Raw genomic sequence first — 12694 nt, 5'->3', positions numbered from 1 at the left:
GGTGTGTACATACACTGGTGTGCGCCTACTCTGGTGTACACCTACACTGGTGTGCGCATACCTACACATAGACATAGACGTAACTAATTTAAAAAAAAAACAGTTATGTTACTTCCAGCAGCATCAGATGTATGAAGCCCAGCGTGTGGCCTCTAAGGGGCATTTCTGAGCCAAACCATGACAACCATGGTGGAATGTGGCAGTGGAGTGGGTGTGGGCTGGAGATGCGCCAAATGGGCCAGAAGGAAAGGTTGGGCTAGGGCAGGACCACCACAGAGTGGGCCAGGTGCCTGGTATGGAGTTAGGCTGTCCCCTTCTGTGGTCTGTCACCCTGTCAGTAAGAATGATCAGCCAGCTCTTTCCGTCTCAGGGAACCGAGGCCGAATGGGCGGGCGGCTGGGTTCCCAGGCCAAATCCTATTCCCTCTGCTCCATGACCTCTGGAAGCTGAGGACACTGCGGATGGAACCTTCAGTTTCGACCCTGTGTTGTGTGCCTGACTTTTCACCCGAGAGCAGGGACCCTCTCCAGGGAAAGCAGGGCAGGGAGTGCCCCCGGCCCCCAACCCTGTGGTGGCAATGGCCTCCACCAGCGGGTGGAAGCGAGGACTCCATGGGAGTGACGTGGCCTGTTCATGAGCGGTGGGAGAAGCTGCTCCCTCCCCCACCCACCACCAGACAGGGAAACCCGCCAGTGATCGCGTGATCACACGCGGGGACTCCCCAGTGCCGCCCGAGCTACAGATGGTTTTCACATGAGTGCTTTTCCAGAATCCAGAACCGGAACCACGGCCGTCCAGACACTGGCCTAGCCTCCCTCCCCGGGGCAGGGCTTCCCTGGGCTGCCCTGATGCGCTCCACGAGGTCCGCAGACTATCCCTTCTGCGCCAAGCCTGCGTTTTCCCTTCTGTACAGTCGAACAATGACACCCCCTCCCCCAGAGCTGAGCCTGAGACCATGTGACCTGCAACGGGACCGTATTTGGAAACATTTTCTGAGGATAAAAAAAAAATCAACTCAAATCTGGAGATGAGATCATCCTGCCGCTTGTCGGGGCTGAGACGCCAACAGCAGTGTCCTTGAAAGAGACGGGAGGATGGGGGCTCCTAGGAGCAAGTAGGACTGGAAGGGGAGAAGGAGGAAGTACTTCAGCCCCAGACACTGTCTCTCTTAGCCTGCGTCCCTGCAAGCAGAGCGCCCCCCACCTCCGTTCCAAGGAAAGCACGTGTGATAACAAAGAAAAGAATATCGAAGCCTGTAGCCACATGATTCCGGAGAAACTTAGGAAACTACAGGGCTTGCAGAATTTGCCAGAATTGACTCATTTTTTACTGATTCTTCCCATTGCCTGACATTTAAAGGCCTGAATTCACGAGAGGAAAGTGTGGGGAGGGATGAAGGAGAGACGGGAGTCACTGAGCCACTGAGCGGTTGCGGCCTCTGCTGTGGAAAGGCACCGCCATACAGGGCTTAAAACTTCTGCCTCGTCGTCCAGTTTAAAGTGACAGCGGGCTGAGCCACCGAGACAAGGAGGGGACCTATGTTAGTGCCACCTGGTGAGTATTCTTGAGAAGAGTGCTTCCCTGAAGGAGGAGCTGCAAAGAAAGGGGAGCTCTCCAGGCTGAGGCAGCTCCAGAGAGGTTGACCAGGGAGCGGAGCAACCACGGGTCACACTACCAAAAAGGCTCCAGGGTGTTGCCCACAGCCCCAGATGAGTTCCCAGGACGACACAGAGCCCCATCCCACACAGCACTCCCTGCCCAAGATTCCCCTGAGGCTGTAGCTGGCTGCCACACAGTTCACACACTGTGCCTTCTGGCTTCTGGACCACAGGGACTAATTTTAACTGGCCCTCTGATTCATGCCAGAGCCCCGGAACCGCCCCTAGCTCCAGCCATTCCTTGGACGGCTGGAGCTTCACCAAATGCTCCAAGCTTAAAATCGTTCCCAATGAGCTCACACTCAATCCCTCTTTTAAAAACCTCATTCTTGACCAACCCACTCCACAAACTTCCCCACCCCGCCAGACTGGTCATCTTGGGGTTTCCAGATGCTTCTGCTTCCCCAAGTGTACACTAATTATCCCTCAGTGCCCCCACCATCAGAGCTGTTACTCCTCCATCTGCCCCTTCACCTGCCCCTCCTGCCCCTGACCATCTCCTACTCTTTGCCAAGCACAACCATGAGTAGCAGCAGATGTTTTCCGTTCTCCAGCAATGCCCACGGCAGCAGTGTGGTCACCCACTTCTGGCCTCATCCCCCCGGCCCAGAGAGGCCTGTCTTTGTCCTCCCTGCAAGTGTGCAGAGCTGGCTAGCTAAATCAGTTCATAGTCCTCTCAGAGGGGTCTCTAAACCTCTTACTTGGTTCTGAGCACTTCTCTTCTTCCATTTTGGCTTCACCCAGAAGACCAGAGGTTTTTGGTGCCCCTGGAGAAGGAAGATAGGTTCCCTGAATGTCACGTGGAGCGGAGCCTCCTCTAGAGCTGGACGGTGACATAAATGAGGCCTGGTCACTGAGGCTGATGTGACTGTGACTGGGGGCTGTTTGTTACAGCAGAATGCTCTGCCTCCTGCTTCCTCCCACAGAGCCTCAGCAGCACCTCTGCCAGGCTCTCTCCTTTGTCCTCACAGTGCAGATCAACTCGTCATCACTCTCCTCCCTGCCAAGACTCCATGGTCCTTGAAGTCTCTTCTTCCTGCCAGTTCCTCTGCTTTAGCATCCTCAGGGCCTGTGCCGGTTAGTTTTGTCTTGTTTTTGTTAAGCTGACTCAAGCTGGGGCCATCTGGGGCAAGGGAATCTTGGTTGAGAAAATGCCTCCACCAGGTAGTCTGGCCTGTAGGGAGGCCTACGAGCCTTTTTCTCGAGATCAGTGATCAATGTAGAGGGTGGAGCCCACTGTGGGTGATGTCACCCCTGGGCAGGTGGTCCTGGGTTGTATAAGAAGGCAAGCTGAACCAGCCAGCCCCTGCTCAGTTTCTGCTTTGTTTTCTCTGGATGATGGGCTGTAATCTGTAAATCAAACATATCTCTTCCTGGATAAGTTGCTTTTGGATTTAGCATAGCAACAGAGTGCACACTGAGACAAGGTCCTTCCTTCTTGTCCCTTCTGTACACTGATAGACCCTACAGCTTACATCCAAACCTGTGCTCTGTGGGGCAAATGGGGACATCTCCAAATTGTTGAATAAACCCCAGGTTGTTCTGGGATACAACTTGGGTAGGGAACAGAACAACCACCCCTGCCCCCCTTGGATGACAGAGTAAGACTGGGGGAGGGGCTAAGTTCAGAGACGCCCCAGCCCTGCACATGGGCTCTTTCCCATCGTAAATGTATCCCAGGATTCTGTATTGCAGAGTGGGTTCGATTTTGGAGGTGCAAGTCTAAGTGGCCCAAGGATACCCTGTCCCTTTTTCTTCCGAGATCCCCACCCATGGGAAGAGCTTTGGGGAGTAGGTCCTGGGTTTTCCAGAGGACAGAAGTCCAGAGTGGAGGAGCTGGGGACCTAGCGGAGGACACCCCGTTACACGTGGACGCTGCCAACCCAGGACGCGCTGGCAGCTCAATGCCACTGCGGTGGCTGAGCAGACTCTGCCAGCCGGCCCCGGGCCTGCAGGACTCCTAGTAACGCACGCCATCTGTTGGTGAGTCATTCACCCTGACCGCTCCGGCTGCTCCCCCGCCCCCTCACTCTGCCACGTGGTCGCTCTCTCCTCTGCAGAACCAGCACCACCGCCTTGGCCACGTCCCACTGCAGGCTCTTAAGTGTCTTTCTTGCCCAAACCTATCCATAGTTTAAAAAACCTAATAGACCCTGGCTGTAATTTCATGGCCGAGAGCGCATGCTTCTGCCTCTGTCACTAGTTAAGAGAGTGTGTAGGAGGTGGGCTAGGCTGAGACAGACCGCAAGGTGTGAAAGGGAATTTTTGGGGTGGTGGTGACAGTGTCCTAGGTCTTGATCGTTTGGGTGAGCCAAGGGTGAGCGTTACTGGGAAGAAACTTAAATGCAAGCCTGCCTTGCTTCTCATCTGGAAAGCCTGGTGAAGCATCACACAGGAGGCAACCAGAAGCCTGCAGTTAGGCATCACCTGGAGACCAGATCCCTTCTAAAATATGACTGCTGGTCCTTGTGTGAACATCACACAGATGGAGTAGCCTACTACCTTTTCACCTAAGGCAGTGTTCCGCAAACTCAGCTACATAGGTATATAAAATAACAAACAATATAGCTGCTGATTGCCTCTGACCCTTGAGTGACACCGCACCTTTCCGCAACCCTCTCTGTGCTGGTCATTGTCGCGGTTCACAGGTATCTCGGCTAGGCAGGGCTTCCCTCCATCGGCAGCTTGCACAGTGTTTTCTGGAACCACGGACACTCGACTGCAGGAAAGAGACTTTCAGGTCAGATCCAGTTCAAATCTTCCAAGTCCTGTGTCCTAAGTGTGTGGTGTCTTCAGCCACAGATGCCAAGATTCTCAACCCCTGAGAGGAAACCAAGGGCTCCATGGATAATCTCTATGGTTTGGGGAGTTGCCAGGGCTAACCTGAGCAACCGTTTGAAAGGCTTATTATACCTACTATTGCAGTTTTTGTTCGTCTGTGGTTCTTGCGGGGGCGTATGCTCGGCCCAAGAGGTCTAACTTCCTTTAGAATATATTTATGTTACATGTAATTTTTAGGTGAATATAAAATAATATGATTCCATGGGACTTTGTTAAACCACCTCGGTGTCATTTGTTCCCACTTCTTCTCTGTACACATTTCCCTTCCCCATCCCCCGTCAGAGCCCCTCCCTATTTTCCCGTTTTCCACCTCACATCCCCCGCCGATGCTCCCTTTAGTCTTCTCAGCTGTCTGTGGTTACTCCGTGTGTGCTCACACCTGCAGGTTTGGAGCTGGGAACCTCAGATGACAGAGAACACGCGGCATTCGCTCTCTGGGTCCGGGTTATCTCCCTTAAGATGATCCTTTCTAGTACCATCTATTTAGCTGAAAATTTCATGGTTTCATTTCTCTTTGCAGCCAGACAATATTCCACTGTGTTTATTGTCACATTTTCATTATCCATGGATCTGTTGAAGGGCAGTTAGGTTTTCCTCATTTTTTTATTTTTCCATTTCCTGACTTGTAAATAGGGAGGCAGTGAACACGGCTGAGCAAGTGTCTGTGGCGTAGGATGTCTTCCTTTGGACATGTGCCAGGGAGTTCTACCCCTAGGTCATATGGCAGGTTTAGTTTTACTTTTTGAAGATTCTCCGCACTAGTTGCCAGAGTGACTGCGCAGATGTGCATTCCGCCCACGGTGACTGAAGGCGCCTCTTTCTCCACAATGTCGCCAGCATTTGCCATCGGCTGTTTGGCTGAGCTTAGGCCTTCTGAGTGGAGCGAGCTGAAATCTTACAGCTGTTTCCGTTTGTATTTCTCTGATTGCTGAGGATGATGAACACATTTTGAGGTATTCCGTGGCCATTCTTATTCCTTCTATTGAGGACTCTCTGTTTCGATTCCTAGCACATTTGTTTTTGATTTTTCTATATATTTTTATTGATATTTATTTAGCTCTACATTTTTCTCTGCTCCCCTCCCTGCCTCTCCCCTCCCCCTTCAACCCTCCCCCAAGGTCCCCATGCTCCCAATTTACTCAGGAGATCTTGTCTTTTTATACTTTCTACTTCCCATGTAGATTAGATCTATATAAGTCTCTCTTAGTGTCCGTATTGTTGTCTAAGTTCTCTGGGATTGTGATTTATAGGCTGGCTTTCTTTGCTTTATGTTTAAAAACCACCTATGAGTGAGTACATGTGATAATTGTCTTTCTGGGTCTGGGTTACCTCACTCAAAATAACGTTCTTTAGGTCCATCCATTTTCCTGCAAAATTCAAGCTGCTGTTATTTTTTTCTGCTGTGTAGTACTCCATTGTGTAAATGTACCTCATTTTTATAATCCATTCTTCAATCTAGGGACATTTAGGTTGTTTCCACGTTCTGGCTATGACAAACAAAGTTGTTATGAACATGGTTGAGCACATGTTCTTGTGGCACGGTTGAGTATCCTTTGGATATATACCCAAAAGTGGTATTACTGGGTTTTGAGGAAGGCTGTTTCCTAATTTTCTGAGAAATCACCACGCTGATATCCAAAGGGGTTGTACCAGCTTGCATTCCCACCAGCAATGCATAGTGTTCCCTTTTTCCCACAACCTCTCCAGCATATGTTGTCATGAGTGTTTTTGATCTTGGCCATTCTTACAGGTGTAAGATGGAATCTCAGAGTTGTTTTGACTTGCATTTCTCTGATGACTAAGGATGTTGAACATTCCCTTAAGTGTCTTTCAGCCATTTTGGATTCCTCTGTTGAGAGTTCTCTGTTTAGGTCTATACTCCATTTTTTTTTATTGGATTATATGATCTTTTGGTGTTCAATTTTTTAAGCTCTGTCTGATGTGGGGTTAGTGAAGATCTTTTCCCATTCTGTAGGCTGTCGTTTTGTCTTGTTGACCGTGTCCTTTGCTTTACAGAAGCTTTTCAGTTTCAGGAGGTCCCATTTATTAATTGTTTCTCTCAGTGTCTGTGCTGCTGGGGTTATATTTAGGAAGTGGTTCCCTGTGCCAATGCGTTCAAGTGTATTTCCCACTTTCTCTTCTATGAGATTCAGTGTGGCTGGCTTTATGTTGAGGTCTTTGATCCATTTGGACTTGAGTTTTGTGCATGGTGATAGATATGGGTCTATTTTCATTTTTCTACGTGTTGATACCCAGTTATGCCAGCACCACTTGTTAAATATGCTTTCTTTTTTCCATTTGATATTTTTTGCTTCTTTATCAAATATCAGGTGTTCGAAGATGTGTGGATTGATATCCGGGTCTTCTATTCGGTTCCATTGGTCCTCCTGTCTGTTCTTAGCCAGTACCAGGCTGTTTTCAGTACTGTAGCTCTGTAATAGAGTTTGAGGTCAGGGATTGTGATGCCTCCAGAAGTTCTTTTATTGTACAGGACTGTTTTGCCTAGCCATTTTCAATTGTCATTTGTTTCCTTGTCTTTTTGTTTTTGAGGCCTTTGCATATCCTGGATATTAATCCCCTATTTGGACGTAAGGTCCATTCAACAGGCAGGGAATCATGCCAGTTTTCCTGGAGCTACTGAGGCCATGGACATTAGAAGAGAAGCTGCTACCACCATTTTGCTAGACCAGCATAATTCCTTTCCGCATTCTAAAGCTTTCTTGTTTTATTTTGTTTTTCAAGAAAGAATTTTTTTTGTAGTCCCTGGAGTCCTAGAACTTGCTCCGCAGACCAGGCTGGCCTTGAACCCAGAGATCCTCCTGCCTCTGCCTCCCTAGTGCTGGGATTAAAGGTGTGCACCACCACTGCCCAGTTCTACATCCTACATTTTACGCTTGTGCCCACAGATAAGCGTCGCTCCTACCCCTCACCAAGGAAGCCTCTCTCTACAGCACATGGAGACCATCACCGAAAACCACACTGATCACGATACAGAGGTCAATGGATGGAGGGAAGCCAGGCCCAGAAGATACATATAACTCACAGCTATGTCTCGGGGAACATCGCAGAGGACCAGAAGTCTGCTGGGAAACAGGCCCTACTAGAAATGGGTGCATACACAAGATCAGGACGATGGCTGTATCGCTGGAAACGTTCACGTGAAAGGGGGAGTTTTTTTGCAGGGTCCCAGCCCACAGAAAGAACTGCAGGCAAATAATGGCTGCTGGGAGTGAGAGTATTAGCCTGTCTCAAGAGCAAGCCTCGAAACCACATACACGCCACCAACATAAACAGACTCGGCAGGTTATGTTCACATACACCTGTGCATACACATACAAACATACACACACACACACACACACACACACACACACACACACACACACGTATATGTATGTAACAATGATAATAAAAGAAAAAGGCTCTCAACTTGAGAGTGGGAAGTGTGGGAGGGTTTCTAGAGAGCCTGGGAGGGGCTGGAGGGAGGAAAGTTATGAAATGCTATTACAATTAAAAACATGTTTTAAAAATTAAAAGGCAAAAAATAAACTAGCTATACAAACCAAGCATTTAATGAAGACAAGTCATAAAGACATTTATTTTTAAAACAATCCTTTAGGGCTGGGAAGATGGCCCAGTGGTTAAGAGCTCTTGTGCTCAGGCATTAGACGCTGAGTTCAAATACCCAGCACCCACAGAAAAGGCCGGATGTGACTATAGGTGTAACCCAGCATTGTGGAGAGGGAGACAGGAGAATCACTGTGTTCAGTGAGAGACTCAGCCACCGAGGTTGGGGGTCATAGAGCAGACCTCTGGCATCCACCTCCAGCCTCTGTGCTCAGGTGAGTGGATGAGCATGCACGCATGCACAGACATACACACAAGTGCACAAGCACATTCATGCACACACACACACACACACACACACACACACACACAAGTGCGCACACACGCAGAACCCAGTAGATGCTTTTCACAGTGCACTTCCAAACAAAAGAGAAATGAATAGAATCTTATGAGACCCTATTATCTGGAATTTGGTGCCACCCATATCCAAGCTCTGTCCTAACCCACCAACCCAGATCTAGCTTTAGTCTTTGTGCTGGGTTTACGTGAGCCAAAACTTTTCAAAAAGGTATCTGAAATAGAAGGGTTTATTGAGCCATTTTAGATGTTATCCAGAAAAAAAAAATGACCCTAGGACAGGTCCTAGCAGCAGCGGGGAAGGTGTCTGCTGAGCCCAGAGCGAAGGGGATTGTTATAGAGAAGTTGGAGGCAGGGAAGTGTTGGCAACAATGAACCTGTGGTGCTATAGGTAGATAAAACAGACAGGGGAAACTGGGTGAGCGGCAGTCCTGGGGGAGTGGAGACTGCTGCCCCTGACCTGCCTGGTAGGGCTGCCTGGAAGCTCAGACGTGAATTTTCAGGGCAGGAGGCTCTGGAGGTCAGCTGTGACAGGGTCTAAGCCAAGGTCACTGTACCTTCAGGGATGTGAGACAATCTCTTTGCATTTTGTTTGATTAATTTCCCACCCCCTTTCCCTTTCATGTAATTAGATGTAGAATATTCCAGAATTTTCCTTCTGACTTATCCTTTCTTCGTTCTGCTCATTAAAACCTCCGACCAGGTCGCAAGATGGCTCAGTGGGTCAAGGCCCTTGCCACACAAGCCCGATGACCGAAGTCCTGTTCCTGGAGATCACACAAAGGTGAAAGCAGAGAACCAACTTCACACAGTTTTCCTCTGACCTCCACACAGGTTGCATGAAATGCATGACACCTCCCTGTATAATGTACACGTCACACACACATATATGCATGCACACCACATATATGTATACTCACAATACACACATATGTATATGTTGATCAGTCATGATCAGCACCTAATATCACAGTGTGCAGCTTTGAGTACCTACTACATTCCAGGCCTTGCTGAGTGTTGACACCTACTCCCTGTTTTAACATTCATGGTGAGGAGCTGGCGAGATGGTACCAAAAATAAGAGATTGTTATACAAGCATGGGGCCCTGAGTTCAGGACCCCAGAGCTCAGGTAAAAAGTCAGGCATGGCCACCCGTGCTTGTGACCTCAGTGCTGGGCTTGGGGGTGGCCACAGAGATAGGCTGATTGGGAGGGTTTGCTGGCCAGCCTAGCCCAATAGGAAAGTAACACGCTCTGGGGGTGAAAGAGCTTGTCTCAAGGGAACAAAGTGGAGAGCAGGACATCCTCCTCTGGATGCCACATGCATGCTTGCAGATGAATACACATATGCATACAATAGACACGCACAGACACGCATGCACATCCAGACATGTGGACAGAGGTTTCTGTCTGCAGCCGTTCAGTCCCAAAGAAACACACAGAGGTCAACATTAATTATAAACTGGTTGGTTTATTAGCTCAGGCTTCTTATTAACTCTTATATCTTACATCTTAACCCATAATTCTTGTCTGTGTTAGCCACGTGGTTTGGTCCTCAGCACATCTGGAATCTCCCACATGACAGGCAGGAACATTCACCACTTCATGGATGACATTTTCCTATCTGACTCAGATGCAGATACTTTAGAAAGAATGTTTGGAGAAGTAAACAAAGTTTTGCCTAAATGGGGATTACAAATTGCTCCTGAAAAAATACAAAGAGGAGATTCTGCCAGTTACCTGGGTTACAAAGTAGGTTTACAAAAAATTAGAACACAAAAGGCACAAAAAAAGGAGAGACCGACTGCAGACTGATCGTTTCCTCTTCCCAGAATTCTCCTGTTCTCATTGCCACACCTATACTTCCTGTCCGGCTACTGGCCAATCAAAGTACAAGTGACAGGGTACAGACCATTGTCCTACAGCACAGACACACACACAGACACACAAAGACATGCACATAAGCATACACACAGACATGCACACACACACAGAGACACAGACACACATAGACATACACACAGAAACACAGACACACAGAGACACAGACACACATAGATAAACACACAGAGACATTTGCATAAACACGTGCACACACATAATATTCATGATGGCACTTGAGAATGAACACCTTTTAAAATTCTCATTTTACAGATGGTGGAAGAAATGAAGTGGTCATTCTTTCTCTTAATGGCGGAAACATCTTAGAACAACACCAAAGCCAGGCAGCCATGTGACTCCCAAGCCTCACAACCCAGCTGAGCTGCCTTCATAGCTGTTCACACACAAGCTAAAGCGACTTTTCCTACACTCCATTAGGAAGCCCAGGGAGCACGTTTCTCTCTGCAGCCCCGAGAGCTTCACACAGGGCCAGTTCTGCACCCTCAAGTCCGCACTTGGCCACCAGGTCCTTCCACCCGGGGCTCACCTCCCTCAGTACCCACGCTCCCTCCTATTCTCAAACATCTCAGGCAACTGTCGCTCTGCCCACAAGCTGGGCACAGCCTGCCGGTCCTCCCATGGTTTCTGCCACAATATCTGCCTCACAAGAATTTGACTCTGAGACCCTGAGAGCCAGGAGTGTGTGTGACTCATCTTTTAACAACGTGGAATGCATTCCTGGCCAGGGATGGTGAACAGAATCTCAAGCAAGCACGGCAGTGACATTTCTTCTTGCTGCCACTAGATGGCAGCAGGCACCCCGTTGGCAACCACTAGGAAAGACCTTTTCTCTCTGGCCCCTGGGACCCTGGATGGAATCCATACACTAAAATAAGCATTCAGAACGCCCAGACCTGGTTCTTATTAGTGCTGCCAGGAAGATGAGGCGGCGAAGAGAACTAAGTCAGACCACCGCTGAGCCTGAAAGTCCGGATGTGGACACAGACGCCCTGGGTCCTGCCGTGCTTGCGGACCCTTAGCTCTGGGACTTTGAATAAAGTTCCTGACCTTTCTGTGCCTGTTTCTTCATGTATGAGAGTGGGGACTCTAAAAGCATTTGTCCCAGAGGACGGGCTATGGGAGGAGGGAGGGGGCAGCCGTGGTGTGCAAGCGTGGTGTGTTTGTGGAGTCTGTGCATGAAGGTAGATTCCCTGTGTAAGGCCATGTCTTGATCGAAGATCCTGCAATCTGACTGCTTAGAGCCCTGTGCTTCTGGAGAGTTGGAGTGTTGCAGATCCAAGGTCAGCCTTATCTTGGGATATCTTCCCTAACCTTAGCCATTTATCACCCACCCCTTTATATCTGATCATAACATATTTCTACTACCAAGGGAAACCGTTAGCTCCCCAAATCCCCACATCTAAGATTGTCTTCAGCTTTGAAATCTATGGTTTCCCAGAACATGCCTTGCGGGTCACCCTCACCAATGTGTTTGCTAAATGCCTTAATTCATTATTTTTGGTTTGTTGCCTGACTATAAAAAAAGTTAATGGAGCACATGTGTGGTAGTGGATGTGTGTAATTCAAGTGTTTGGTAGGTAGAGGCAGGAGAATGAGGAGTCCAGTGCTAGCCTGGGCCACATGAGACCCTGTCTCAAAAACAAGCAAGGAAACAAACACTTCACATAGCCATTCCATGATGAATAGTGTCACACCTACATATGTGTATGTATGTGTATGCCATACATGCATACGTGTATTGTGACATGAACCCACTCCCAACACTGTTCAGCTCTGTTTGGCTCAGAGACAACGGTCTAACTTCTTCTAGTGCTGTGTTTTGCACTCCTGAGTCTATAATCCTGGCTCTGGTGTACTCGCAGAGTAAAAATGGGGTTCTACTGGTCCAGATTGGCTGCACCCCAAAACAGAGAGGTAAGAGGTCTAAGCCTGCATTGGAGCCTGGAAGGTGAAGGCAGGGTGTGACCAGGGAAGCAGAGGAATGGGCAAGCCCTGGGATGAGGGACTGTGGAGGGGGCCGGGATCATCCAGGTGACAGGTTTGGCGGAGGTGGTAGAGGGTAAGACGGAAGAAGGTTGGTGACCTGGGCCACACCTGTTGACTGGTCCAAGCAGACCCTGTGTCCCTGCCAGCCTCTCCAATAAGCTCCTAAGGGCCTTCGGGGAAGGAGAAGCCTGCGTGTAAACTGTATTTTTAGCTCCGTGTGCGTCTCCTGGCCTCTGTGAGGCGCCTCCTTTGCTCTTAGCCTTGGTCGCTGGCTCAGACTCCAGAGGCTATCTGGGGAAAAGGTTGGCACAGCCAGTATGACAATGACTGGGAAGGACAGCCTCAGCCACGGGTGGTGAGCTGACGAGAGATCTGAAGAAAGCC

At 49.0% G+C, this 12694-nt stretch overlaps 1 protein-coding gene and 1 long non-coding RNA gene across 4 annotated transcripts in view; one reads left to right on the top strand and one right to left on the bottom strand.

The window, feature by feature from the left end:
- Apol6 (apolipoprotein L6) overlaps nucleotides 1–2515 on the bottom strand; it is a 29013-nt gene extending 26498 nt beyond the window's left edge. The window contains exon 1 of the mRNA XM_048454650.3: nucleotides 2360–2515. Within this exon, the coding sequence (XP_048310607.2) occupies nucleotides 2360–2495 (136 nt within the window). The 5' untranslated portion in view covers nucleotides 2496–2515. The remainder of the gene's footprint in view (nucleotides 1–2359) is intronic.
- Nucleotides 966–11376, top strand: LOC125413346 (uncharacterized). 3 transcript variants are annotated; one of them, XR_015735627.1, is made up of 4 exons: nucleotides 2559–2735; nucleotides 7406–7609; nucleotides 9127–9207; nucleotides 10577–11376. It is a non-coding gene; the product is annotated as an uncharacterized LOC125413346 (long non-coding RNA). The 3 variants fall into 3 exon arrangements; XR_014997858.2 differs by lacking the exon at nucleotides 2559–2735 and adding an exon at nucleotides 966–1554 and having other exon boundaries at nucleotides 7406–9207; XR_007235927.3 differs by having other exon boundaries at nucleotides 2551–2735; nucleotides 7406–9207.
- The last annotated feature ends 1318 nt before the right edge of the window (nucleotides 11377–12694 follow it).

The sequence above is a fragment of the Myodes glareolus genome, chromosome 19 (genome assembly GCF_982192425.1).
Source record: "Myodes glareolus chromosome 19, mMyoGla1.1, whole genome shotgun sequence".
Classification (NCBI taxonomy): Eukaryota; Metazoa; Chordata; class Mammalia; order Rodentia; family Cricetidae; genus Myodes; species Myodes glareolus.
Note: the sequence above shows the minus strand (reverse complement) of the source record. Positions and strands in the feature narration are given on the sequence as shown.